Source organism: Physeter macrocephalus, chromosome 10 (assembly GCF_002837175.3).
Source record: "Physeter macrocephalus isolate SW-GA chromosome 10, ASM283717v5, whole genome shotgun sequence".
NCBI lineage: Eukaryota > Metazoa > Chordata > Mammalia > Artiodactyla > Physeteridae > Physeter > Physeter macrocephalus.
This window is the reverse complement of record NC_041223.1, coordinates 8659001-8684143: the sequence shown is the minus strand read 5'-3', so window position 1 is coordinate 8684143 and position 25143 is coordinate 8659001. Positions and strand designations below refer to the sequence as shown.

Below are 25143 nucleotides of genomic sequence, written 5' to 3'. Positions count from 1 at the left end.
TCTCACTGTGGTGGCTTCTCTTGTTGTGGAGCACAGGCTCTAGGTGCGCGGACTTCAGTACTTGTGGCACTCGGGCTCCGTAGTTGCGGCTCGCAGGCTCTAGAGCGCAGGCTCAGTAGTTGTGGCGCACAGGCTTCAGTAGTTGTGGCACGTGGGCTCAGTAGTTGCGGTTCACGGGCTCTAGAGCGCAGGCTCAGTAGTTGTGGCGCACGCGCTTAGCTGCTCCGCGGCATGTGGGATCTTCCCTGACCAGGGCTTGAACTTGTGTCCCCTGCATTGGCAGGTGGATTCTTAACCACTGCGCCACCAAGGCAGTCCCTCTGTGGTGTTTTAAATGGCAGGTTTTGGGAAAGGAAAAGGCAGGGATGTGTCTACTTAACTCAGTCTCAAGCGACAGCTGGAAAATATTTTGATACTTTCTGGTGATGAAAACTGAGCAGAGAGTCACGTGGCAGGAACTCCTTTCTCAGCTCATTGGCAGCTGCAGTAGTGGGAAAGCACCATGGCCCCGCCAGGAACCTGCCTGGCCTCCGCAATGGTCTCTGTGAGGGCCTCCGTCACCTCGGAGCCCTGGACTAGAATCTAGTCACAGACGAAGCAACAGCACTGGGGCAGGGGCTGGGGGGACAGTTACTGCTGAGGAGACTTAAGTGACAGAGGGGGTGGGAGAGAAGCGGACAGACTAACTACCTTCCAAGTCTCCTTCCGCCGATGCCAGTGAAGGACCACATTTTAGTGACTGGCAGCTGGGCCCATGAATGAGCTTCTGAGACCCAGAAGCGCATCAGATGGAGCGGCAAAGAACGCAGAGCCCCGTGCTGCCCGCAGCCCCTCCTGGACGTTCGTTCAGGAGGAAACACACCCGGCGCGGCGGAGGGGAGGAGGGACGCCCGGCCCAGCTGTGTTGACGAGGCCCGAGCATCCCCCCACCTCACGTACCACGACGGAGGGATAAACAAGTGGATCTTCAAAGAGCGAGGTGCAACTGGGGTCAAGGCTGTGGAGACGGCCTTTTCTGCCAAGCCTGGCCTCTGCGTCCACAGTTCTAACACAGACCGAGTCATGTTCCGCTGACCCACGAGCGGTTCCATGAGCGGTTCCACGGGTCCGCTCCAGCCTCAAGCCCTCAGATTACACAGTATTTCACAATAGGAATACACAATACTGAAAAAAACTCAAACACTAACTCCGGTGACTGAGGGACGCGCTAGCTGCAGGCAGAGCTGACCCAAGCACCCGGCTTCCTCCCCGTCCGTGCTCTGACCACTGCCCCATATGGCGCCCAGGATTTTCTTTCAGGAGAAACCCTTAGATTTCCACCCCAAGTCCATCCCCGCCCAAGGCAGTAAATGTCTTTATCGTTATTGGGTGAGGCACGGCCAGGGAATGACCTCAAAATTACAGCACAGGGAGAGCGGAGGCTGCATTCGAACCCTCCACTGGAGGCGTGAGCACCCAGGCCCTGCTCACTGGCTTGCGGAAATTAACCTGCTGGGTGCTGACTTTGGGGATGAAAGGGAGACCCCACCAGGCCCAGGGTGAGTCACCTACAGTTTCTACATTGGCCAGGACTCTGCTCCACTTTCCAGTTTGGTGCTGGGAGGCAGAGCATGGCTTGGCCCACCGGCGGGGCCTCTCAGGAAGGCCGCCGACGGTGCAGGTGGCTGTGAACGCACACCCTGCCCCAGCACCCTACCGGGCCCTCAGTCCCAGAGCAGAATTTACAAAGCCCAGAAAGGCAGCTCTCGCTCTGTCTAAAGCTTGGAACCGTTTCATGGAGAGTTACCACGGCCCTCATGGTGGCGCACCACGCTTATTAAAACTCTGTGTTCACCTTCAGCTTTCCTGAAGAGAGGGGCAGGAGCGCGGCTGGGCTGTTACCTGGCTGGAGGGAAGGGTGTGCGCTGACCTCCGAGGGGCTCAGGACGCTGCAGCTGCAGGGAGTGCTGGGGAGAGGCCGCCCGGCCCCATGCTGTCCTCCACTGCACCCCGGCCGCGAACCAGATGCCAGGAAACGGCCAGGGGGACCGTGGAGACCCCAGCGGGAGAGGTGGCAGCCAGAGCTCTCGGGTGAGGCTCTGGCTCATGAAGACTGCACGGCGCCCCTTCTTCTCGGGACTGCGAACAGGGGCCACCCCAGGGACAGTGTTTACGACAGCTGAATCCCGCTGGCAGGAGGGAAAAAAATGGTCTACTCCACAGCGAGAAGCTAGCAGCCAACCAAGGTAATAAATATGCTCGGCAAACAAAGTGATTCCGATGCTGCAAACACTTTTTTCTACCTGGGAACCCTCTCTCTTAAGTTCACAGAAACCAACCTGATCGAAAAGCTGTTTTCCTGTTGTATTTGGCTGGATGGCAAACTCCAGCTCCGCGTCCATGGTGGTAACTCGGACGTTGATCTAGAAAACAGAATGGAACACATTACACGTAACCGGTGTTTTTAATAATCTTCGAGTGTCCCACCGCAACAAAGAGTAGCCCCCGCTCACGGCAACTAGAGAAAAGCCCGCGTGCAGCAACAAAGACCCAACGCAGCCAAAAACAAGCAAAAAAAAAAAAAAAAAAAAAAAAAAAATGACCATCAGCAGCTCCAGTGAGACATTCCGCCAAGCTTCACTTGCTCTGGTCTTTCCAGGGACCTCCTTCCCTGAGCTGCAACACCCAGGCAATCCTGCAGTCTGGTGTATGGCCGCAAACAAAAGCCTTCAAGCCAGCGATCAGGCTAAGCTCTTCGGGCTGCAGTCACAGGCACGGCTGGGACAGTGTCGGGAGGCAGACAGCCTTTCCCTCCGCTGTGCCCACCAGCCCCGTCAGAAAGAGCAACGCCCAGTTCTGATCTGGGGAGGCACCAAAATTTTCATTTTCAGACACCCCCTAAAATTACAAAATCAAGGTAATTTTAATCAATATATGTATATTTCATTTACAGCGCATGGTCTACAATCTTGAGACCAAGGTTGAGATGGGAGAACTCATGAAAGCTAAACACTCGAATGAACAGCATGTTAATGATCTCCAGCCAAGCTGCCCTGCAGGATTGGGCACGTGTCCCTTGACTAGTCGTTACCCTACTCGTGTCTCTCATGGGGTCGGGGGTAAAATGCTATTCTGGGCCAGCACGAGTGTTCCTTCTGCAAGACTACCTCAAGGACTGCAGGATGTTTAGCATCCCTGAGCCCACCCACTAAACACCAGGTATCCCCAGTCCTCTAAAAGTACCCCCCAACACACACGGACCCCAAAATGCCCTCTGGATAAAGGGGATGCTCCTACCCTGACTGAGGACCACAACACGGCACTGCCTTAATCAGTAGCATGTTAAGCAGGTCCATGTTTAGAAAGACTATTAAGATTCTTTTAAACTTTATAGATCTGTAATAATGTACTGAAATACAGCATAAACTTTCATCAAAGTTTAAGATGGAACATTTACTCAGATGACAGGACCAATTATATTCATGTTTTGGTCCATTTATCCAGGGGCTTTAAAAGAAATCAGGGGGCTTCCCTGGTGGCACAGTGGTTGAGAATCTGCCTGCCGATGCAGGGGACGCGGGTTCGTGCCCCGGTCCGGGAAGATCCCACATGCCGCGGAGCGGCTGGGCCCGTGAGCCATGGCCGCTGAGCCTGCGCGTCCAGAGCCTGTGATCCGCAACGGGAGAGGCCACAACAGTGAGAGGCCTGTGTACCGCAAAAAAAACAAACAAAAAAAACCAAAAACCAGGCTTTGGCATATTAAGGAAACATACCCAAATCCCAACTCTCCTTTTTATTATCCTGTTAGGTTTCCTTGGTAATCAATTGTTTTTTTGGTTTTGTTTTGTCTTTTGGTTTTTTGTTGTTTTTTTTTTTTTTCACGATATGTGGTCTTAATTAATTATTTATTTATTTTTGGCTGTGTTGGGTCTTCGTTCCTGTGCGAGGGCTTTCTCTAGTTGCAGCAAGCGGGGGCCACTCTTCATCGCAGTGCGCGGGCCTCTCACTATCGCGGCCTCTCTGTTGCGGAGCACAGGCTCCAGAGGCGCAGGCTCAGTAGTTGTGGCACACGGGCCTAGTTGCTCTGCGGCATGTGGGATCTTCCCAGACCAGGACTTGAACCCGTGTCCCCTGCACTGGCAGGCAGATTCTCAACCACTGCGCCACCAGGGAAGCCCCTCAGTTGTTTTTAGTGAACTCAATGTGTACTTGGAAAAAGCTAGCACTCGTGTTTGCAGTTGTGCCACAGAAATAAAGTGGGATGATATGGTTATGCATGATAAATGTGAGAATGGTCCCACGAAAAGCTGGAGGTCCAGGGTAAAAATGTATCATCACACAAACCCAAACCACGTGCAAAGGCTGGAGAAAAGCACATGGTTTGCAATTTTTATTGTCTTCGTATTTCCCCCTAGATCACACACTTTTCTCAAAGGCAATATTCTCTGAAGGCAGCAAAATCACATAGTAATGTGCAGTACAGGTGTGTACAGTATGCAGTTAGTCATTTAAAATCTACCCACCAAAAGGGCAATGTTTATGCCAGGCTGGTCAAAATACTGAAACCCTTTCTAACATTCTGCTCTGTTTGGTGGGGGCAGTGGTGATAAAAGTTTAATTCTGCCCATGTACCCCAACACCTTACGTACACACAGAGAACCATGAGGTTGGTGTAGATGATAATTTAGTAATTCACGTCTCTCCTCCAAACGCTACTCCTTTTGAAGCTATGGCACAAAGCTGTAGTTAGAGTTCCAAAATGTTAGAACCTAAAAGGAACCGGACATAATCATACTCCACCATTTTTTTTTTTTTTTTTGTGGTATGCAGGCCTCCCTCTGCTGTGGCCTCTCCCGTTGCGGAGCACAGGCTCCGGAGGCGCAGGCTCAGCCGCCGTGGCTCACGGGCCCAGCCGCTCCGCGGCATGTGGGATCCTCCCAGACCGGGGCGCGAACCCGGTTCCCCTGCATCGGCAGGCGGACGCGCAACCACTGCGCCACCAGGGAAGCCCCTACTCCACTATTTATAATGGAAATTCATAAGTTTCAGTATGAGAGTTACATTAGCACTCTACGGATTTAAAATAACAAGGTTTTTTTTCTTTTAAACAGCTATATACTAGGTCAGAATTTTAGAGTAAGATAATGTATCCTAGACACAAAACTTGGCATTGAAGGTGTCTGAACCCCTTGAGGAAAACGAGGTTTTTAATGAGTATCTGTGTGTTTTTCACACTGACCATATTTAGCAGAAAAATCTTTCTTCTTTTTTGCCTCTGAGAGTAGCCTAGCTTAGAAGGAGTTTTCATTTCAGTAAGAGAGGAAGTTTCTGATCTATTACTAAAATATCAGTATATGCAAGAGACAAATGCCTAAAAACAAAAATAGCAATGAATTTCATTTTATTTCTAAAACAAGAACTAATGAAACTAGCCAGTAAAACTTCTTAAATTTAAGCAAAGCACCAGGCACTTTTTTTTCCATGAATATAATGCCTGGTGTTTCACAGGTATTTGCACCAGACCACTTAACTATATAATGCGTATCTCGTTTAATATCAGGATTCAACACACAAACCTACCTACCTTTGCCTTAGTTAATGAAGATGATGAATACCTAATTGTAATACTCCCTAATCTCCTTCTGCTTAATAATCTACTCTTTAAAAATTCTATTTGCTATTCTCATTATGGGTTAGCTCAGCTCAAAACTACCATCAACATGCTGATGAACCATAATAGCTTTCACCTTCTGTTCCCAGCCCACTCCAGCCGGTGGGCTACGTGGATGCCTTCGGGGCTCAGGCCCTCCACAAACACCAGCCAGTGCCTCCTGGGGCGGGGGCGGCCTGCCGCTTATGACTTAAATAGGTGGTCCTCAAATAGATGCCACACACCCCAGTACTTCGGGACTAACCATTAGAATCCTCAGAGCAGCTTCTCAAACACCTGAGTTTCTGGGCCTCAACCCAAGAACCTGTATTTTTTAAAAGCCACTCAAATGATTTTGAGGACCAGCCAAATTCACTGATCCCTGGAACAGTGGGCGAAAGCATGGGAGCCCTGAGGCCCCAGGGCACGATGACCCGCGGAGGCCTTCCTCCCCGGGGCCTCAGCCCCCGATCGGCAAAGAGAGGGTCTGGGTTAGATGACCTGAGTCCTTTCCAGCTCTGAAATGCTCGGTCTAAAGTCCAAAGGCCCAAGGTGAGATGCGATCCGAGCTAGAGCTGTGCACGTGCAGAGGGAATGGGAAGGTTCATGAGAAAATAGGTAACTACGTGACACTACTAGGAGCCCGGCTGGGAGGCTGTTTTCATGGACATAGGAAAAGCTCACACCTGTTTTCACATTTCCAAGGACGGGGATGTAACTCTCTAACCAGACACACGATAGTACAGGTTTTATTGCTCCAAGGCAACTGACAGCTCTTTTCCCAATAAAAAAGGGAATTAAAGGTGTTAAACCCCAATCTGTTTTTGAAAAATATAAATTCAATAACAATTCACCCTATTAAAATCAAATAAATCCGCCGTCCCCACTTGGCTGACCGTCCCCACTTTGCTGACGCAGGCGTGGCAGGACTGAAGGAGGCACTCCTGGCCCCTTTATGAAATGGAAATGACTACCTGGAAGGGATCTTCGAACATTCTATAGCGTAATTATAGGAGTGGCTTCTGACACCATCCAAATCAGTGGCTGTGTAGCTTCTGCAAAATTATCTGAATTTAAAGAGAGAGGGACAAAGCATGGGGGGTGGGAAGGCAGTATTTTCAGGTCACACAGGTTAAGGTTCTCTATTTCTTTTCTTTCTTTCTTTCTTTAACTGAAAGGCTTTGAGAGTCTTTGCTGTATTAATGCAAATTGTGAAATTCCAAGACGGTGCCTTAGTTAGCCTAGGTCTCCCAGATTCTTCTGCTTACAGGTATTTTTCCATGGAATATCCCAAAGGACCAGTATTTTTCAGAATACACTTTGGAAGAACATGATTTTTGTGTCTTCTCGGTTTAATTTTATCAAAATGGTATCTAAAATGCCTTCTAAATGTCTGAGAGATGTAGAAAAGATACTGAGTTGACAATAAAATACTGTATTTTACTTCTAATCCATGTATGATTGCTGAATTTTTGGCTGTCAAATTATCTCACTCATTACTTTCATTTTGGTAAATAAATCTAGTTCTGCAATTTTTCCTTTGAGAAATGTCTACTTCCCCCTGAACTACTTTAAACTACGTGTAAGAAAACCTCCCGCCCCCATCACACTTTTTACAGAATAAATTCACACCACACTGAAGACCAAGACAGGAGGGAAAAGTTCAAGACCAGTTCTTCCACAAACTTTACAGACAAGCAGCCATTTTACATCTTCTTAGACTAACCAGGTTTAGGTAATTTTAGTAGCCAGAACACTGCAAGGGAAATAAAAGTTTGCAGTGATTTTCCTGTGTACGCAGAATCAGGAAAACCATGAAAGGGAAATTCAAATAGTAACATCTGAATGTTTGAATTGCAGGCAGTGGATTCAGTGATAACAGATTAATCCCTATATTATCACACCTGCATTTACTCAAAAATTAGTCTGAGTAGAACTATCTAAGCACCACCAAGATTTCATTGAGAGCTTGACCTTTCATAATCATTTAAAATGGCAATGCTGTTTTCCAACATTCCAGCCCTCTTCTGAAGGTGCCACTTCAGCAACTTCTACAGCTTCCAAATATTTGGGTAAGACCTTTCAAATACTTCGAAAGGCTCTGACAGGAAGTAGTATGGTAAACTTCCTCCCACAAATGGGGGAAGAAACGCAGGGGAGTATGATGAGGAAAAATTCTCACAACTGAAACGAATTATAAAACCTTCTTCAGATGCTGTTTTGGTTCACTTAATTGAATAATGATTGAGACGACACTGTATTTTGATTTTCATCATTGAGTCACTACCCTTTACAACAGCTTTGTTGAAATATAACTTACATCCCATAAAATTCACCCATTTAAAATGTGCAACTGAGGGGTCTTTAGCAACTTCACAGAGTTACGCAACCAATCCCACTATCTAATTTTAGAACATTTCATCACCCCAAAAAGAAACGCTGTGCCCGCTGGCAGTCACTCCCAGTACTCCTTCCCCCCAAGCCTGGCAACCAAGAATCTACTTTGTGGCTCCAGAGATTTCCCTTTTTTGGACATTTCATATAAACAGAATCATACACTATGTGGTCTTTGGTGACTTGCTTCTGTCACTTAACATGTTTTCAAGATTTATCCAGGTTGTAGTATGTATCAGGCACTTCATTACTTTTTTTTTTTTACTGCCAAGTAATATTCCACTATCTGAATATCTCACTTTTGTCGATATATACATTCATTGCTGATGGACATTTGGGTTGAGGATCTTATTGTTTTCTGTGTTGCTTTAGTGATTATGAATATGAAACAGCTAGAAAACAAGTCATTTGAACTAGAACTATGGTCAATTTTGTATTCAAATTGATAAGAAAAAAATTTTAGGGGCAAACGAAGATGAAAGAAAATGAATTTTTTAAAACTAAAATTCAACTCAAGTTCACTGTTTCATTTAAGTTGTGAGTAAAAATATGCTACGTCCTCAGGAAGAAGGTGCCAGCTGCCAAACAAACTGCTGTGACCACAGCAGGAAACACCGGCTCCTCCACCTGCACACCCGCTCTCCCCCGAGGCCAGCCGCAGGAACTGTAGTCAGCCCCTTCCCTTAACGAACCAGGAGCCAGCTCGGGGGAGCAGCCCTCCCACGGGCAGAGGGGAGAGCCCAGGCTCCTGTACATTTTGAGCAGCAAACTGAGTCTTGTTTCACATTTAACTCCAACTGGTGCCGAGCTCGTCGTCGCCCAGCACCCAATTAACGTACCAAAAAAAAAAAATTTTTAACGGAACACTATCTTTGAATTTTGCTTTCTTGGATTAACATTAACTCCTCCAGAGCCCTGCTCACTGCGGCAACACCAGACATGCTTCATGAAGGCTGGGGTCGGTTAGCAAGTGCACAGAAAGCATGGCCAGCCACATCTCATATGCTACTCTCCCCGGGCCCTCAGCGTTCCTCAAACTTGAACACACAAAAGAATAACCTGGAGAGCTTGTCGAAACAGTTTCCTGGGCCCCAGGCCCAGAGATTCTGACTCAGGAGGTTGGGATGGGCCCATCCATCTTCAGCTCCTCCCAGCTCATAAGCAAGGCCACACCCACAGACCCTGCTCCCAGGGAAAGAGGCTAGGCTAGCTAGGATCCTGAACAAGCAAACAGCCACAACTCCTTCTGGCAAGATGAATGTATGTACTGCTACTATTTATACTCCATTATGTGAAAATACCTTTACTAGACTTTCGTTCAGTGCTAGACCTAAACTCGCAGAGACGGGTTTTTCTTAATGAAACTGTATCTCTACAGAAGGATGCCGATTTCTGTACTCTCTGGATCCTGATCTCCTCATCTTTAAGATAAAAATCAGTCTCACGAACATACTCCAACTCAATAAATCACAGCATTAGCTATGACACACAGTGGTCGTTTACAAATAATAACCACCCTCTGTAAAATATTACTATTAACTCAGCAAACCTTAATCAGCTTAGTGTAGAAATGCAGACCTGTGAATTCAGCCAATTTAGAAGGCAAAGCTGGAAAGCCCCAAAGGCAAGCGGATTTTTTGTTTTTTGCTCTTCTCTGTCCATATCACTAACCCTTTACAGGCTGTCACGGCAAATGGCTAACAGAGCTAAGTTCGTCTCTATCTATTAAATAAAATGAATGTCTGTCTCAGTTAAATGTGCAGCACGGCTCCCAGCAACACTGTTTATACAAACAACAAAATTCTATAAAAGTAGTTGCCATTAAAAATCCAATGACCCTAGTTTACATCGTTAGGGTTTCTAATAAGCACATAGTTCTTTAGAACTGTCCAACTTCTAAAGCGGACACTTTAGTGTGTCCACTTTAAAGTGTCCTTTCCATTCAAGAAAGGTAGCTGAGAAATCACCCTGTTGTACACCATTCTTTTAAGCATGGAGCGGTCAAAATAAAAACCAATATGCCAAAATATTAAAACACTATACAGAGAGAAGACAAGTAAAATAGAAATGTGGCTCTTAAAACACAATTTTTCATTAAATGGAGTCAAGTCCATAGTAACCTGATACTGACTGTACTGGCAAAGACATCAACTCTGCAGTCAGTCAAGAGGGAGGCATTGGTCTCTCTCTAAAATGCTGCCAACAACAGCAGTAGCCACATGTCACCACGTGCCTGAAGGCAAGCTGGACTCAAAAGTTAGAAACTTCAGGGGTACATGTGTAAGATCGAGCTCTTAACACCAGACTTCTTGAGGTTTACTGACCTTTAGAGAAGGTGTGAATAACAGTATATCTTACTAATAAAATAATGCTATGGCAAACCTGACAACCAATGGATAATAACTTTTTAAAATTAGTCCTTTCGGGCTTCCCTGGTGGCGCAGTGGTTGAGAGTCCGCCTGCCGATGCAGGGGTTCGTGCCCCGGCAACCAATGGATAATAACTTTTTAAAATTAGTCCTTTCGGGCTTCCCTGGTGGCGCAGTGGTTGAGAGTCCGCCTGCCGATGCAGGGGTTCATGCCCCGGCCCGGGAAGATCCCACACACCGCAGAGCCGCTAGGCCCGTGAGCCGTGGCCGCTGAGCCTGTGTGTCCGGAGCCTGTGCTCCGCAACGGGAGAGGCCACAGCAGTGAGAGGCCCGCGTACCGCAAAAAATAATAAAATAAAAAAATGATAAAATTAGTCCTTTCTTTCAAGCTCTTCTGTATCTTAAGTTTAAATTAAACACATCACATCATTATCTAGTCATCTTATCTAGTCTTCTTTTTTGAGGTTAAAGAAGAAACTGAGTGAAGGTGAAGAAACTGGCTTGTTAGGCTTAGGAAAAATTTTCAAATGCCAAAGAAAACTGGCCATCTAGCTCCACAAATCTTGCAAAAAGTCTACGGAATTAATCAGAACACAGACCGCCAGGCGATGCACTAAGAATTCCGTGCACCATAATTTTGTCTGTAGCACAGGCAACCAAGACAGATGGGCAGGACAGACACAAACTCATATTCTAATCAAGTATTCATATAATTGTATGATACCAGGATAATAAATATACCAGCCTCTTAGTGCCTAGTAATAGCAATAGTGAAACCATCGCACGTCAGGGCTGACAAGAGTCCACTCCAACGACTCCTAAGGCGGTCAAGGGCCCGTAGTTCCCGGGGAGTCGCGGACTGGTGCTATTCCCGGGGCTACGGAGTCCGGAAGGTCAGAGGAGGAGCGGGGGATGCCTGTGTCGGCTGCTCCCAGTCTCCCTCCCGTCCATCTCAGAGCTCCAGATACTCCAGCCCTTGTGACAGTGGTCACTCCCCCAGCAGGAAAATTCAAGCTCTGCTACGTGCGGATTGATGTTCACAGTTAATGAGAATAACTCCAAATTCCCGGTAGGTAGTATCCATCAAGAAACTGAATTAACCTACCACAATCGAGTGCCTCAGGCGACGTCATCAACCTTTGGGATTCCAACAATCCTGCCCTCCCCTCCCACCCCTTCTCCATGCAGGTGTAAAAAAGCAGCCGTGGAGTAGTGTCCGCCCAGCTGCTAATCACTAATGAAAAGTAAGGTCATAACTACAGAGTTCAATGTCAAACGAGCCAACCTGACTCCAGTGTAAACCACATAGCTGTAAGCAGTTTCTTAGCTCATGTCCTCCGAGAATCACGATGCCCTAGGGTAGGCACTTACCTCATTTTACAGAGAATTCAATAACACTTTAAGGAGTACCGAGGATAACTTAAAGTTAACCATGGAAACCAACACTACATAGCCCTCATCTCCTTTTCCAAACTGCTCTCCTCCACCACCATTAGGCTAAGCTTACAGTGTAACAGCTAAATCCTGACTTAATATGCCGTGGACAACAACAGGGCAGAGAGAAACATGAAAGCTGGGTCTTGGACTTGCCCAACAACTTTTGTTTCAGGTATCGACATTATGTTATACTTTTATATCCTGTTTTTATGTTATATACATGTATACGTTCTAGGTAGAATAATTTAAAAAGGGAGGAGGGGTAACTATTTCGTAGGGTGACTCTAAATGGGTATTGCTTGGTGAGAGGTAAAAAGTTATCCTAGTCTGACTACCTTCTTTTAAAGGCTGAGAAACTGCGGCCTAGAAAGCCTTATGCGATTTCCTTACCTACTAAAACTATTTATATTTGTATAGCTCTTAAGTGTTAGTCCTAAAGTTGTATCTTTCAATGTAAGTCAATGACTTTAAACTTTTGATTTGAAGTTTGTATTTCCAAATTCCAGGATGAAAATTATGTGAAGTATATATACAGATAGATATAGATAGGAAGGAAGAGTTCACATCCACTAATATCCATCGCATAATTTCAAGAACATGAAATGAACTCCCAAGTCTTTCTAAACAGCTCCTTTTGCCTCTGAAAGTAAGCCACTTCCTGCCCCCAGACCCACTTCCTGTCAGCCAAGCCTGCTTAACAATACAAAAAGTGAACAAACCAGTCCTGTCTGTGCTCAGTATAACTAGAGAAAAATCATGACCTTAGGGCTGAACAGTCCCACTAAAAAGAGAGTCACAGTTCCCTCCTCTACTGTAAAACCGGGGTTTTGGAAACAGCTTGTGCTAAGCCCTCCCCACTGTTCACCAGGTTAAGGCACTAATTTTGGAAGGAGGAAACTGAAGGCAGTAAGAGACTGCTTTCCAAGCATCTGACAAACGAAAGGACTGTCATTCTCACCCAAGTTCCAAATCTGTGCTGCAGGGTAACACTGGTGGGGATTTCCTTACCTGCTAATGGCATGTAAAAATAATATTCCTAATACCTATTGGCTGTCGATTTTTAAGATCTTTTTTTGGGAGTGTCTGTAAGTAGGAACTGATTTCTTCTACACTGGGAATGACATACACCCTGTGTGTAAATTTAAACAAGGACACTTGGACACCACTTTCCACAGGAAGGGGTAAATACAGAATCAGAGAATGTTACATTCTGCAAAAGAAACTGTTCCTTTCCAGAAACACAAATAATCATTATCCCTCTCTCCTCTCCCCGCCCCAAGGGAGGCAAAATAAATTATCGTTCAAGGTCACTTTATCTAATAAGCTTGTGAAGTCTTGATTCTGTAATATGTCATTTCAGTTTTACTAGGTGTGTCATACATACTTCAGCACCGATTTAGTTCACTGAAAGTGAGGTTAATTATATCCACAAACTTAGGATCCCATAAAAGACGCCAAGTAAGGGACAGAGCCAAGAGGGCTATCACATGGTACAATGGATTTTAATTCCAGGCTCCTGAAACAGGAAATTAAAGGCCTAAAGACTAAATCTCATTCCACCTGGAGTGGACTGTTTTCTTTGTAAATTTAGAAGTCTGTGAAGAGTTTTCTAATCTGGTGGGAGGAAAGCCTATGAAAGAATGAAAGTGTCAAAACAACATAATTCCTTTGCTAACCTGCTGTTTTAGGGAAGGGCATATAAAATAAGCCATACTTAAACCTGCGCCATTTCTGAAATAAATCTTTGCCCCTAGTTAAGATCACATGTGCCGTAATATTTTGTAGTATTAAAGAACATTTCTCCTATAAGGAGCTTAGATAAGATATATTTGAACTTGACCAAGAAGCCTTCACTTTTGCTATCTATCAAAAATAGAGTAAGACCCCAATAGTTTTATTATTTAAAAGTCCAAGCTAAATCAGCCAGCTAACAAAATCTACTCGAATAAGCCCACTTCAACTGAATTTATGCCTTTAAACCACTCTCTGAAATTATATGAAGTTAAAAAAAAAAAAAAAGACCTCTTCAATTTGTACTCTGTCACAATCAAGTATGCTACATCCCGAGTGGGATTACAATTATGTACCTAATTCCTTGATTGGGAGTAACCCTCTCGCCCACCCAGCCCCTGCAGCTCACAGGCCGTTGCATTTACTGCAGGTCTCAGCCCCTCACACCCTGCCCCCATCCCCAGTCCCAGCACAGACTGCATACTCATCTCTTAAAACGGCTGCATACAATTCCACTAAGTAATGCCTCACACTTGAGTGTGCTTGCTTCCAATGTGCAGCTTTGAGAATGCTGCTATTGAGACAATGACCTATTTCTAGTTGGGTCACCCCCTCCCCCATCAAAAAAAAAAATCGTGGGAATACAGAGCCGTAGAGGAACTAGCCGGGAACAAACAGTTGTGTGTTTCCAAGTCGACTGCAATTCTGACTAGAGCTCTCCTTTAATAAAAGGTGTGTGGAGGGCGAGAGGGCCCAGGTGGGATTAAATCAGCCCCTCATCTGATCAGAACACCAAAGGTCTAAGAACTGCGGTTCCGCTCCGGGGATCCATGGAGAACTGCTCCCTGGGGCCCAGCAGCAGGCAGGGCGGGCTCCCCGGGAACCCAGACCCCAGGGGAAGGAGCGTCCCTTCCCGCTTTCTCTCTCTAGTGACTCAGGGATTTGGTGATTTGAAAAGTGACAGCATCTTTCCCTTCCACCCCTATAATGTGCTTGTAAAGAACAACTTTTTATTTTGAAAACTCTGAAACGTTCACAAAAGCAGAGGGAACAGTGCAATGAGCTGCAGTGTGCTCTGCATCCACCTACGACACGGCTACTTCTGGCATTCTTGACTCCTTTACGCTTTCTACCACTTAAAACACATTCTAAGATCACTGTGTATCATTTCACTTGTAAAAACTTTGGTATGTAGCCCTAATGGACTTTAAATATGAATATATTTTAAGCTTACACACATATATATACAAGCATACACATATAAAAAACCACCACGCCACTATCATAGCCAACATAATTAAAAACTATTCCTTAATATTTAAAATTTAGTCAATATTCAACTGTTCCCCATTGCCTCAAAACTCTCTTTTTACAGTTGATTTGTTCAAATCATATAATGCCCTTTGGAGCTTTGTCATCCCATTATGTTTCCAAACTGCCCTGTTTGGCCACTTTCTTAATAAACATCAAGTTTTCCCCACCTTATCTCCCCATCTAAGTCCCACTTAAGTAAGTGTCTCACCCAAATAGCAATGTATTATGTAAGCAGATACTTGAACACCCAAGAAACAACATCCATAATTACCAACAACAACCATAATTACTTGGTTATTACCAATAACCAAGGCAATGAAACATCTCAACAAGGATACTAGGCTAACATACATATTACATTTTCATAAATAAAGAGGTGGTTCCAATTTAAAATTTGTCCTAAGCTTTTACCAAGTGATCTGTGATTCAATTTTCTCTTTAAAAATGTAAGGAATAAGACTGGATATCCTTCTAAGACTTATTTTATAAAAAAACCTATAGATGCAATAATGGTACAATAAGCAAAATATTATTCAAAAGGTATAAATTTCACCAAACCACATGCTTGAGAAATGATGGAAGAATCCAAGCAGGTATGGCAAACGACGACGGACTTATCACTAAACCTAGGTGAAAACAGGTCCTTGGAGAAATATCACCTTGGCTCGTGGTGCAACGTCGAGTGATCTACCAAAAAACAAACCAAAATATGTCACACTCTGCCCATTCCTAAGTCACTCTGCCCAACGGTTTTAACTCTTCACGCAACAAGAGTCAGTGAAAAGAACAAAACTACCTGTACCTCTTGGCAAAGCCGGGATGAGAACTGACCTCAGCCCCTACCACTCCCTGACAGCAGGTATTTGTCTTCTCCCCTACAGTGTGGGCGTCTTGAAAGCAGGTATTGCTCCCATTTTGTGCACCAATGTATCCCCAGGACCTAAAAAACCTGGCGCACAGTAGGTACTCTACTTGTTGAACGAACAAATGAATTTTATGCAGGGATGTGGTGGTCTTCACCGTGGGAGCAGGAAAAAGGGGAGGCCCAATCTATTACATTATTAGTCTAAGTCAGGAAAAAAAAAAAGCCCATCATGAGGTATGAAAGCTTTTAATCAGATTAGAATTCAGTAGTTACAAGTGGAGTTGGCCACCTTTACTCTGTCCTCTGTGCCAGGCAGGCCCTCGGATCCTGCTTCCCAGATGAGGAAGCAGGGCTCAGGGAGGCTGGGGTGCCCGCCCGAGGCCACCCGCTCAGAGGCAGGCCTGTTTACCTGCTCCCTCATCCTCCTTCCCTCTATTTACCTGCCAATAAAGCAAGCATTTAAAGTTTGTTCTAGAAGCAGATAATGATGCTTTTTCTTCCCCCAAACCACTTGGCTTCTCACTTTGTGGCCAGGAAAGATAGAAAGCAAAGAAACAAGTATCTATCATTGTTATGGGTAGAAATAAGTTGAAGTAAATAAAGCAGCAAGGGGTGGACAGTGAGGGGCTCTACTTTAGATAAAATGGTCTCAATCGGGGATCAAATTATAAAACTATCTACACTCAAACATTCAGACGCAGACAATAGTTAATTTTAAACGATCAGTGATAAAAACACAACTCACTCATCTAACATTCTCTTTCCAACTCAAATATCAGGTACAAATTGCTTTCTTTTAGCATACGCCAGAAATCTGTCATTATACAATGGCTTAGCAAATGTGACACAAGACACTACCACCTTCTCTATAGAAACAAGACCCACAGAACAGCAGCCTTGTTTAAAACATGACCTCAGCCCCAGCCATGCCCGCTGCTTGGTGACAGCACTCACAGTACACATCCAGGCTCAGGCCTGCGATGCACTGGACGCTGACTAACAAAACAAGTTCTTTGTACTTTAGCAAAAAATTTTTAAAAATTGGAACCAATGGGGTGGATCCACTTCCAAATATTATTAGCTTAGTCATTAAATATATACAAGGTTGTAACAAAGGCTTAACAACAATTATTTTTATCCTAAAGTTGGCAAATCTTTCCGGTAATGGGCCAGACAGTATTTTAGGCTTTGGGGGCCGTATTTGGCACCTGCTGCATGTTCTTGTTCTTGTTGTTGGAAAAATCCCTTTAAATTGTAAAAAAAAACCAATCCTAGCTAGGCAGCCCACAAAAAAACAGGCCACAGCCAGATGTGGCCTTTACCTACCCCATCCTGAAGTAAAAACAATTATTTATAATATCTGATATGAAAAATTTTTTTGGTATTGACAGTTTCAAACTGATCATCTCTCAGGCAAAAACAGAAAAGAAAATTAGGTTGTGGAAAGTGACTTCAAATTTAACAGAATGGAAAGCAAAGTCTCACACTGTTTATTACAGTTTCATCCTTTCTTTTATCAATAAAAGTCGGCTCGGGGCTTCCCTGGTGGCGCAGTGGTTGAGAGTCCGCCTGCCGATGCAGGGGACGCGGGTTCGTGCCCTGGTCCGGGAAGATCCCACATGCCGTGGAGCGGCTGGGCCCGTGAGCCACGGCCGCTGAGCCTGCGCGTCTCCGCAACGGGAGAGGCCACAGCAGTGAGAGGCCCGCATACGGGGGGCGGGGGGGTGGGGTGGCTCAAGGTCAGAAAATTTTCATTTTGCTTTTAAGGTTTGTCTTCTTAAGTATATTAGGTTAAAAAGATTATTACGTTAATGCACTTTTCCATTTCCTTTGAAACAGCATTACTGTTTATCTATAGGTGTTTAAAAGGGCTTGGAGAATGCAATGTGAATCATAATCCAAGGAAAACAGAACTGACCACTGCTGCTGCCTGATTCACCAGTGCCCAAAGGCAGAAGGGTAACTCCTATGCACCCCTCAACACCCACCTGAAGAATCTCACCCAGCTGGGAGGCATTCCCTGGCTCTCTAGGGTACACAATATTCTGTATCTCTATTACCACACTTACTATACTGCACTGCAATTCTTTGTTTACATATCTGACTCCCCTATTAGACTGAGAATCCCTTCAAGGCAAAAACCTATCCTATTTATTTTTATAGACCTGGCACCTAGCGCATATAATAGGGCTTCAATAAATGAGGAAGGAACCCATGTGACCTACAAGGGAATACTGACAACTAGAAGACACAGAAGACATACAGGATGAGAAGGAGGTAAAGTGTTCCCTTTTACTAAATAACTCAAATGTTTCACTTTGCTGTTTCCCTTGGAAGATCTATTGACAAACTTTACCTGGTTTATAGCAACTCAGGAACTAAAGCCCTTAGCTTTAGCTACAGGTTGCACTGAAAAGTTTGTAAAATATGTTTCAGGGGAAAAGAGCACACAAGAAATAAAACTTACAGCATCTGAAGATAAATTGTTTGGATTTCATAGGTATAAGCTTTGTCTCAGTTTATCTCACATTCTTTTCACTTAAAAACTTTTTTTTTTTACTTCCATTTTACAAATGACGAAATTGAGGTTCACAGAAACTAAATGGCTTGCCAAAGCGCAGGTAAATAGTAAATTAATTATGAAACTATTCTTTTTATAGCTCTTTGCATTTTTACTTGGAAAAATTATGTATATTAATTATATATTAAGTATTTCACTTTATAGTCAGAAGTCTCTAACTCACATCACAGCACAATGTTTATTTTTCTTTCTTAAAAAAAACTATTTACAGAAGTCTGGAATAAGATCTTTATTCTTTACATCAAAAGCCATAGATACTAAGCATGTTAGAAGGAAAATAATGCAACTTTCTGGTCTCTTCAGTAAGTATTCCATATTTAATTAATAGTGGCAGACACACAGTTAGTGTTTAAATGATATAAATATATACATATTTGTAACATCTTTATTGGAGTATAATTGCTTTACAGTGCTGTGTACTGTTTAAATTAAAAACTAATTGGAGTAGTTGAAGAATCCCAAGTGTAGTTACTACGGAAATTAAATAAAATATAAAGGATAATTCAAAATGCATTCACTGATTTTGAAAAAAGACTGAATTCTACTACTTCAGATTAGAGTTGAAATGTCTAAACACTGTAAGAGAGAGGCATATTGAATCATCCAAAGAATCTCCAAATTGTCAGATTCACAAGTTTAAGTTAAAAAAAATTAAAGAATTATAATTCACTAAGAATAGTGATGTTGCTTTCCTTTCCCAAACTGCAAGTATGAATAAAATTATTCAAAATGTTGTTAGAAATCACAATATTATTTAGGATGGTAACTAAAAGGAGAGGCTGGCATGGAAGGATAAGAGAAGAAAGAAAAGAAGACAAAGGAATGGGGTCTCTTTGTTCCCTGCCATTTAATAGGAAATGTTGGCCTCTTTTTCCCCTTTAAAAACAAAGAGAGCCAAAATTTGAAAGCTCGCTGGTCACTGCCAAATTAAGCTCTGCAACTGGACACCCTGCAGACAGAAGTTCAAATCAGAGAGATTCTCTCGTGCATCGTAGCTGGTCCTGTCTTTCTGGAGCCTGAGCCCCATCTCCTTTTTCCCACCTCGGCCGCGTTCCAAATACCAATGAGGGCACCCGTGGCGCTAGGAGCTGGGACCGCGTACTCGCCTTCGTGAGAGCGTGAGAGCCTTCGCCTGAACGGAGGCTCCAGAACCGCACTGGGCTTCGCTGCCCACGCACGACCACCAGCATCAACCCCACCGAGAGAGAGGAATATATAAAAACTGTCCTTTTCCTATGAAATCATCAGTGCCCAAACTCTGGGGTGCATCAGAACCATCCGGGGACCTAAAGCACAGACATCCAGTCCTCCCAGCCCTAGAGATGGGGATTTAGCAGTCCTGTGAGGGACCAGGAAGCTTCACGTCTCCAGATAATCGCGTAACCCAAATGTGAGAACCCTGTAGTAAATTAATGCTAACTTTGAACTACGTGTGTCTATAGTGTGTACATACACTCAGGAGGAACATAAGAAAGCTGCTGGATCACTTTTAGTCTATGTGGATTTAAAAATACTATCGTTTAATAAGTCTGGTATTTGTATATATTCTGGCAGGGGGCAGCGGTTACATTAATGAAAGAAGGTGAAGAGTTCTTTCATCAATCACAGTCACAAATTTATTAACAACATGTACAAACCAAACCCTCAACCTCCCCTCCCACACCCGATCCTTTTCCAGGTTCCTTATCTCAGTGAATGGTACCACCATCCAAACACTTAACGCAAGCCAGACACCAGAAGGCAGCCTCGACACCGCGCTCTGCCCCTGCACGTCCGCCCCTGCACGTCCGATCTATCACCGAGTCCTATCAAGTTCACCTCCCAGACACATGTGCTTCTCTCCACCCGCAGCCCGGCCCTGGTCCAGGCTGCCACCACCTCCCACAGCCCAGCACCTCCTGCTGATTCGGGAACGGCAGCTGCAGTGACCTTCCAAAAGGCTGATCTGATCAGGTCACCTCCTTCCAGTCAAAACCCTTCAGCGCTTCCGCGAGTTAAGCCCCCATGTAGCCGTTTCCCGTCTCGCTGCAGGGTATGTCCCCTGTCTCCCTCCTTCACCTGGAGGACGCCCCTTCACTCTTCACATCGCCCAGCACAGTCACGACGTGCGTCGAGGTGCGTTCCTGACCCCCGATGAGCACTCCCCCTACGCACACGCCATCGCACACATTCACGTTATTCTACGACTACAGCCTGTCCCTCTCACCAGACTGTAAATCCATGACGACAGGGACTGTTTCTGTGCCTGCTCACCTCGGCAGCCTCAACATCCAGCACAGTAACGCAGTAAACGTCTGCTGAACGGACGCGTGAACGTACAGACACACTCGCTGTGCCTTCCAGTGTGACGACAAATGACTAAGCCCAGCCAGCGCTCCTACCGCCACATGGGAAAACCTTAGCTGCCTAACTCAGCAGCTGCGCGCGGCGAAGGCGGGGCTCGGGGAAACAGATCCCATGTGTGCTCCTCAGTGGGGCGGGGGGATGTACTAGGATATTCAGTGAATTCTGACCGTGTTAAAATATTAAGTGGAAGAGGCTACGTATTCTCAAGAGACAAGGTCATCTCAGAAATTATCTTAAGATTTTGGCATAGGGCAGAATTTTGAACACACTTTCAGAGTTTTCCTACTGAAGGGAGAAAACTTACTTTTACATTAGAAATTTCCATATCGACACTTTAGGAATGAACAGCTAAGGCATCCACGGGTGCCACTTAAAGGCAGTTCAAGCTAAAGTTCTCTGAAAAAAGCTTTAAGAGAGCTTGGCCTGGAGCACAACACCCTTTTCATCCCCAAGCTTGACTGCAGTGGTTTTCCTTCCTGACGCCCCACGCCTCCTCTCCGTCACAATGAAGAAAGTGAGTATGAGGGAAAGGAAGAAGGAAGGGGAAAGGAGCCCGCTGGTCACCCTCAGCCGAACCGTGGGCACGAGGGCTGCTTCCTGAGCCAGAGCCCTGGGCACAAAGCCCGTGCCCCTCCCCAGATGACAGGGACGCACCAGGCCAAACCGGCCAGCTGGGCAGAGGGCGTGGTGCCTTCTGGACCTCAAACCATTCTCCTTGAAAGTCTACCCATCACACAAGAGTAGAGCCCAGAGCAGCTGGGAAAAGCAATGGACCACAGTCCTGGAGCGGCGGGGCGGGGCACGGATGGGACGACACCCGCCCCGGGGGATCACCCGCCCCGGGGGATCAAGCAAGACTTCTCAGTCGGCCTGCCCATCTCTGCACCGGCCTGCCCATCTCTGCACCGGTGGCTTTCCTCTCAGCTGTGTCACACTTTACCTAAGCCTCTTTCCTTCCTGGATGGCTCCCAGAGGGTTTTCCAGCTCCCATTCCAGTGTTTGCCTGTGTCTGGGCTTGGGTCCCAGACTGCAAGCTCCCCAAAGACAAGATCTGTTGCAACCGTCTGTGCGATACCCTGTGCCTGGCGCCGGGGCGACAGATGCTCACTGAACTAGTGGACGTGCAATGTCTTTAACAAGTGGTGATCGCAGAAGCAGTATTAAGAGAAAACGCAGCAAGTAAATATTATTTCATTTACATAATTGTTTTACAGATAGAGTCATCCACTGACTCTGTTCAGACATACCAATCAACAATACTTTGCCTGACAAATTCAAGAGGTCTGGAGGAGACTCAACCGTGACTATGCAGACGTAGCCATCTTTATGGTTTGCCTTCAATCCTGTTGTTAAAAATCATCATGGGAAGCCACCTAAAAAAACTGTTAATCTGGGCTTGAATAATAGGAATCAATAACCATTTGTTCAAAGGACACATCTGTAGAGCTTGTTATTGGATGCTTCAGCTTTAACATCTACGAGGGAGCCAAAAACAACAGTAACAAAAACTAGATACTCTATAACAGCCTTAGAAATGCCTATCAGCCAGTAAGCTCTTAGTGATCTCTGGAGTGGCCCTCATAGGATTCACATGGAGAAAGACTTAAGTGTATTCATTTTACAAGGCAAAATCTCCAAGACCCTCCCCCACCAAAATTAGGTAGAAATTTCCTATGGAAAACAGCTGTGGCTCACATAAAAGGGGACCTCACAATACCACCTGGAAATAACTGTAAATATTATACAAAATATAGTCTTTCAAAATCTTACTCTGGTTATTGGGACCCTAACATACAAAGATGTTAAAAGTTAAGGATGGCTACCAGCCTTCCGTAACAGTTCAACAACTATCTTCACTTTGTTGGAAGAACATTTTCCAAGTTTCTGATCCATCATAAAGGAACTTCAAAGCCAAATGAAATGAAAACACACCTGTCCTAAGAAATAAAAAGAGAGCCTTAAAAAGGAAGAGCATTCTGACACACAGCACAACATGGATGAATCTTGAGGACATCATGCTAAGTGAAATGAGCCAGCCACAAGAGGACAAATACTGTGTAGTCTCACTTATATGAGGCACCTAGAGGAGTCAAACTCAGAGACAGAAAGTAGAGGGGTGGCTGCCAGGGGCTGGAGGGAGGGGGAAATGGAAAGTTAGTGTTTAATGGGTACAGAGTTTCTGTTTGGAAAGATGAAAAAGTTCTGGAGATGGATGGTGGCGATGGGTGCACAACAATGTGAATGTACTTAATGACACTGAACCGTAACTTAAAAATAAAGATGGTAGGGCTTCCCTGGTGGCGCAGTGGTTGGGAGTCCGCCTGCCGATGCAGGGGACGCAGGGGACGCGGGTTCGTGCCCCGGTCCGGGAAGATCCCACATGCGGCGGAGCGGCTGGGCCCGTGAGCCATGGCCGCTGGGCATGCGCGTCCGGAGCCTGTGCTCCGCAGCGGGAGAGGCCACAACAGTGAGAGGCCCGCGTATGGCAAAAAAAAATAATAATAATAATAATTAAGATGGTAAACTGTATGTTAATGTAAATTTTACTACCAAAAAAAAAAAAAGCCAGAAAAATAAAAGAAATTACAGATGCTTATGAAAAAGAAAAAGTGACAGGAAACAGGTTTACTGACTTTTTTTCTGAGTCATATTTTAAAAGCTGAACTCTGCATCTTTTCTTTTAATGAAATAAAGAAAACTACACCAGGAAAGGTAATCTCCTGATCACTGCTCTGTGTAACACAGCACAGGACTGTGCCCTGAGTAAGATGTTGTGCTTGGGTCTGTTTTATATCACAGGAATTGTAAACCCTGAACGTCACATGCCAATCGCAAATTGTAAATTAAAAGAAGAATTCTGTGTAGGAAAAAAATTTTCTGCATCACGAATGAATCATCTTGATGATGTAACCTAGGCAAAAGCTCTATTGGCTTCTGAATCTTTTAGCATATTAACAGTAATTTATTTAACCTAACAATAAAGTAAAACTTTATTAATAAAGAACTCCTTTTAGAGAATCTAAAATTTAACAGTAGAAAAAACACATAAGCACTGACTACAGAACCAACTCGTTTGAAAAACAAGAAATAAATTCCACATGTATCTTTCATTGCAATTTTTCATGAATCCAGATATTCTCTCTACCGTGATTCAAAACTCCAAAATCTTCTCCCCAATATCTAGCCACCAGTTCACCTGTGTTAAAGCTGGTAGAACAGATACAACTTTCTAAGAAACGCCGGTCACAAAGAACCTGCCTCGTTCCCACAACTTAAATGAAAGCCTTATATAAAAGCCCAGCCTGGCCACAATCTACCCGAGATGGCAACATAATCAGATGCAGGGGGACAGAGATGGGGGCACAGCAACGCTCCAGTCAGCTGACGTTTACGACGTGCACCGGCAGTGCAGGACTAGAGGGCCCAGGAGCCTCCTAATCAAACTCCAGGGCTACCTTCCTTCATCTGCAATTCAAATTCATCACTAAACCTCTTTCAGATAGGAATCCTGCTGCCACCAGCACATTCCCGGGTTAACAGAGCACAGCTTCACGGGCCTGTCGTAAAATGGACTGGAACGAAGCTGCCCCCAGAAGGACAGCGTCTTCTCTGCCGGATGCCCTTTAAAGCGCCAAAGAAAGAGCTGGGGTGCAGCTGGCTCCAGACCCTCGAAGGGAGTTGGCGTGCTCCGTCGGAAGCCACCTGACTCTCCCTGCGATTTAGACGACTTTTCTTTTTAAGAAACTTCCAAGTTGCATTAGAATACAGGTTTTAAACAGACCGAAACCGCGTAAAAGGGGATTCTAATTTTTATAAAAGACCCAAACCACTGGGGGCGGGGCGGGTGGCTCGCAAACAAGACTGTAGAGAGAAAAGCATCATAATCTTGTTTTCTCCAGGAGTTCCACAAAGGACCAACTAATAACAAAGAGAGAAGACAATTCCCTACTCCTGCCCTCTCGTCCGTTTAGAAAAGAGCTCTATTCTACAAAAAAAAACTGCCCCAACACCTCGCCCAGGTAACTCCACTTGAAAATAATGCCCGAAGCATCCGACCCCGCCCAGAAACTGGGTTACTTACTGGTTTCGGCATTTTCGGTTCCTGATGGGTCTTCCTCAGTCTCCTGCAAACACACTCTCCAACAGCAGCTGAAACGGTTTTCCCGACCTAGAGGCAGAGGAAACCCCTTCAGAGCGCCCAGCAGCCCTCCTCCTGCTCCCGCCGCCGCCCCGAGACTCGGCGCCCACCCCGCGCTGCTGCTTAAGAACCGGCTGGGCGGGCGCGGGGATGAGTCACCGCCCAACCTGCAATTACGGCGGGCCGGGCGGGCGGGACCTGCGCGGAGGGGATGCGGGGGACCGCGGGGAGGGGGCCGGGTGGGCGGGGCGGGGGCCGCGGGGAGGGGGCCGGGTGGGCGGGGCGGGGGCCGCGGGGAGGGGGCCGGGTGGGCTGGGCGGGGCGGGGAGCGCGGAGCCTG

General features: G+C 45.4%; 1 protein-coding gene across 1 annotated transcript in view; it reads right to left on the bottom strand.

Annotated features, from left to right (window-relative positions):
- EZR (ezrin) overlaps window positions 1–25143 on the bottom strand; it is a 48370-nt gene that overhangs the window by 21788 nt on the left and 1439 nt on the right. Inside the window, 2 exon segments of the mRNA XM_024122571.3 lie at window positions 2319–2402; window positions 24747–24833. Coding sequence (XP_023978339.2) covers window positions 2319–2402; window positions 24747–24833 — 171 coding nt within the window.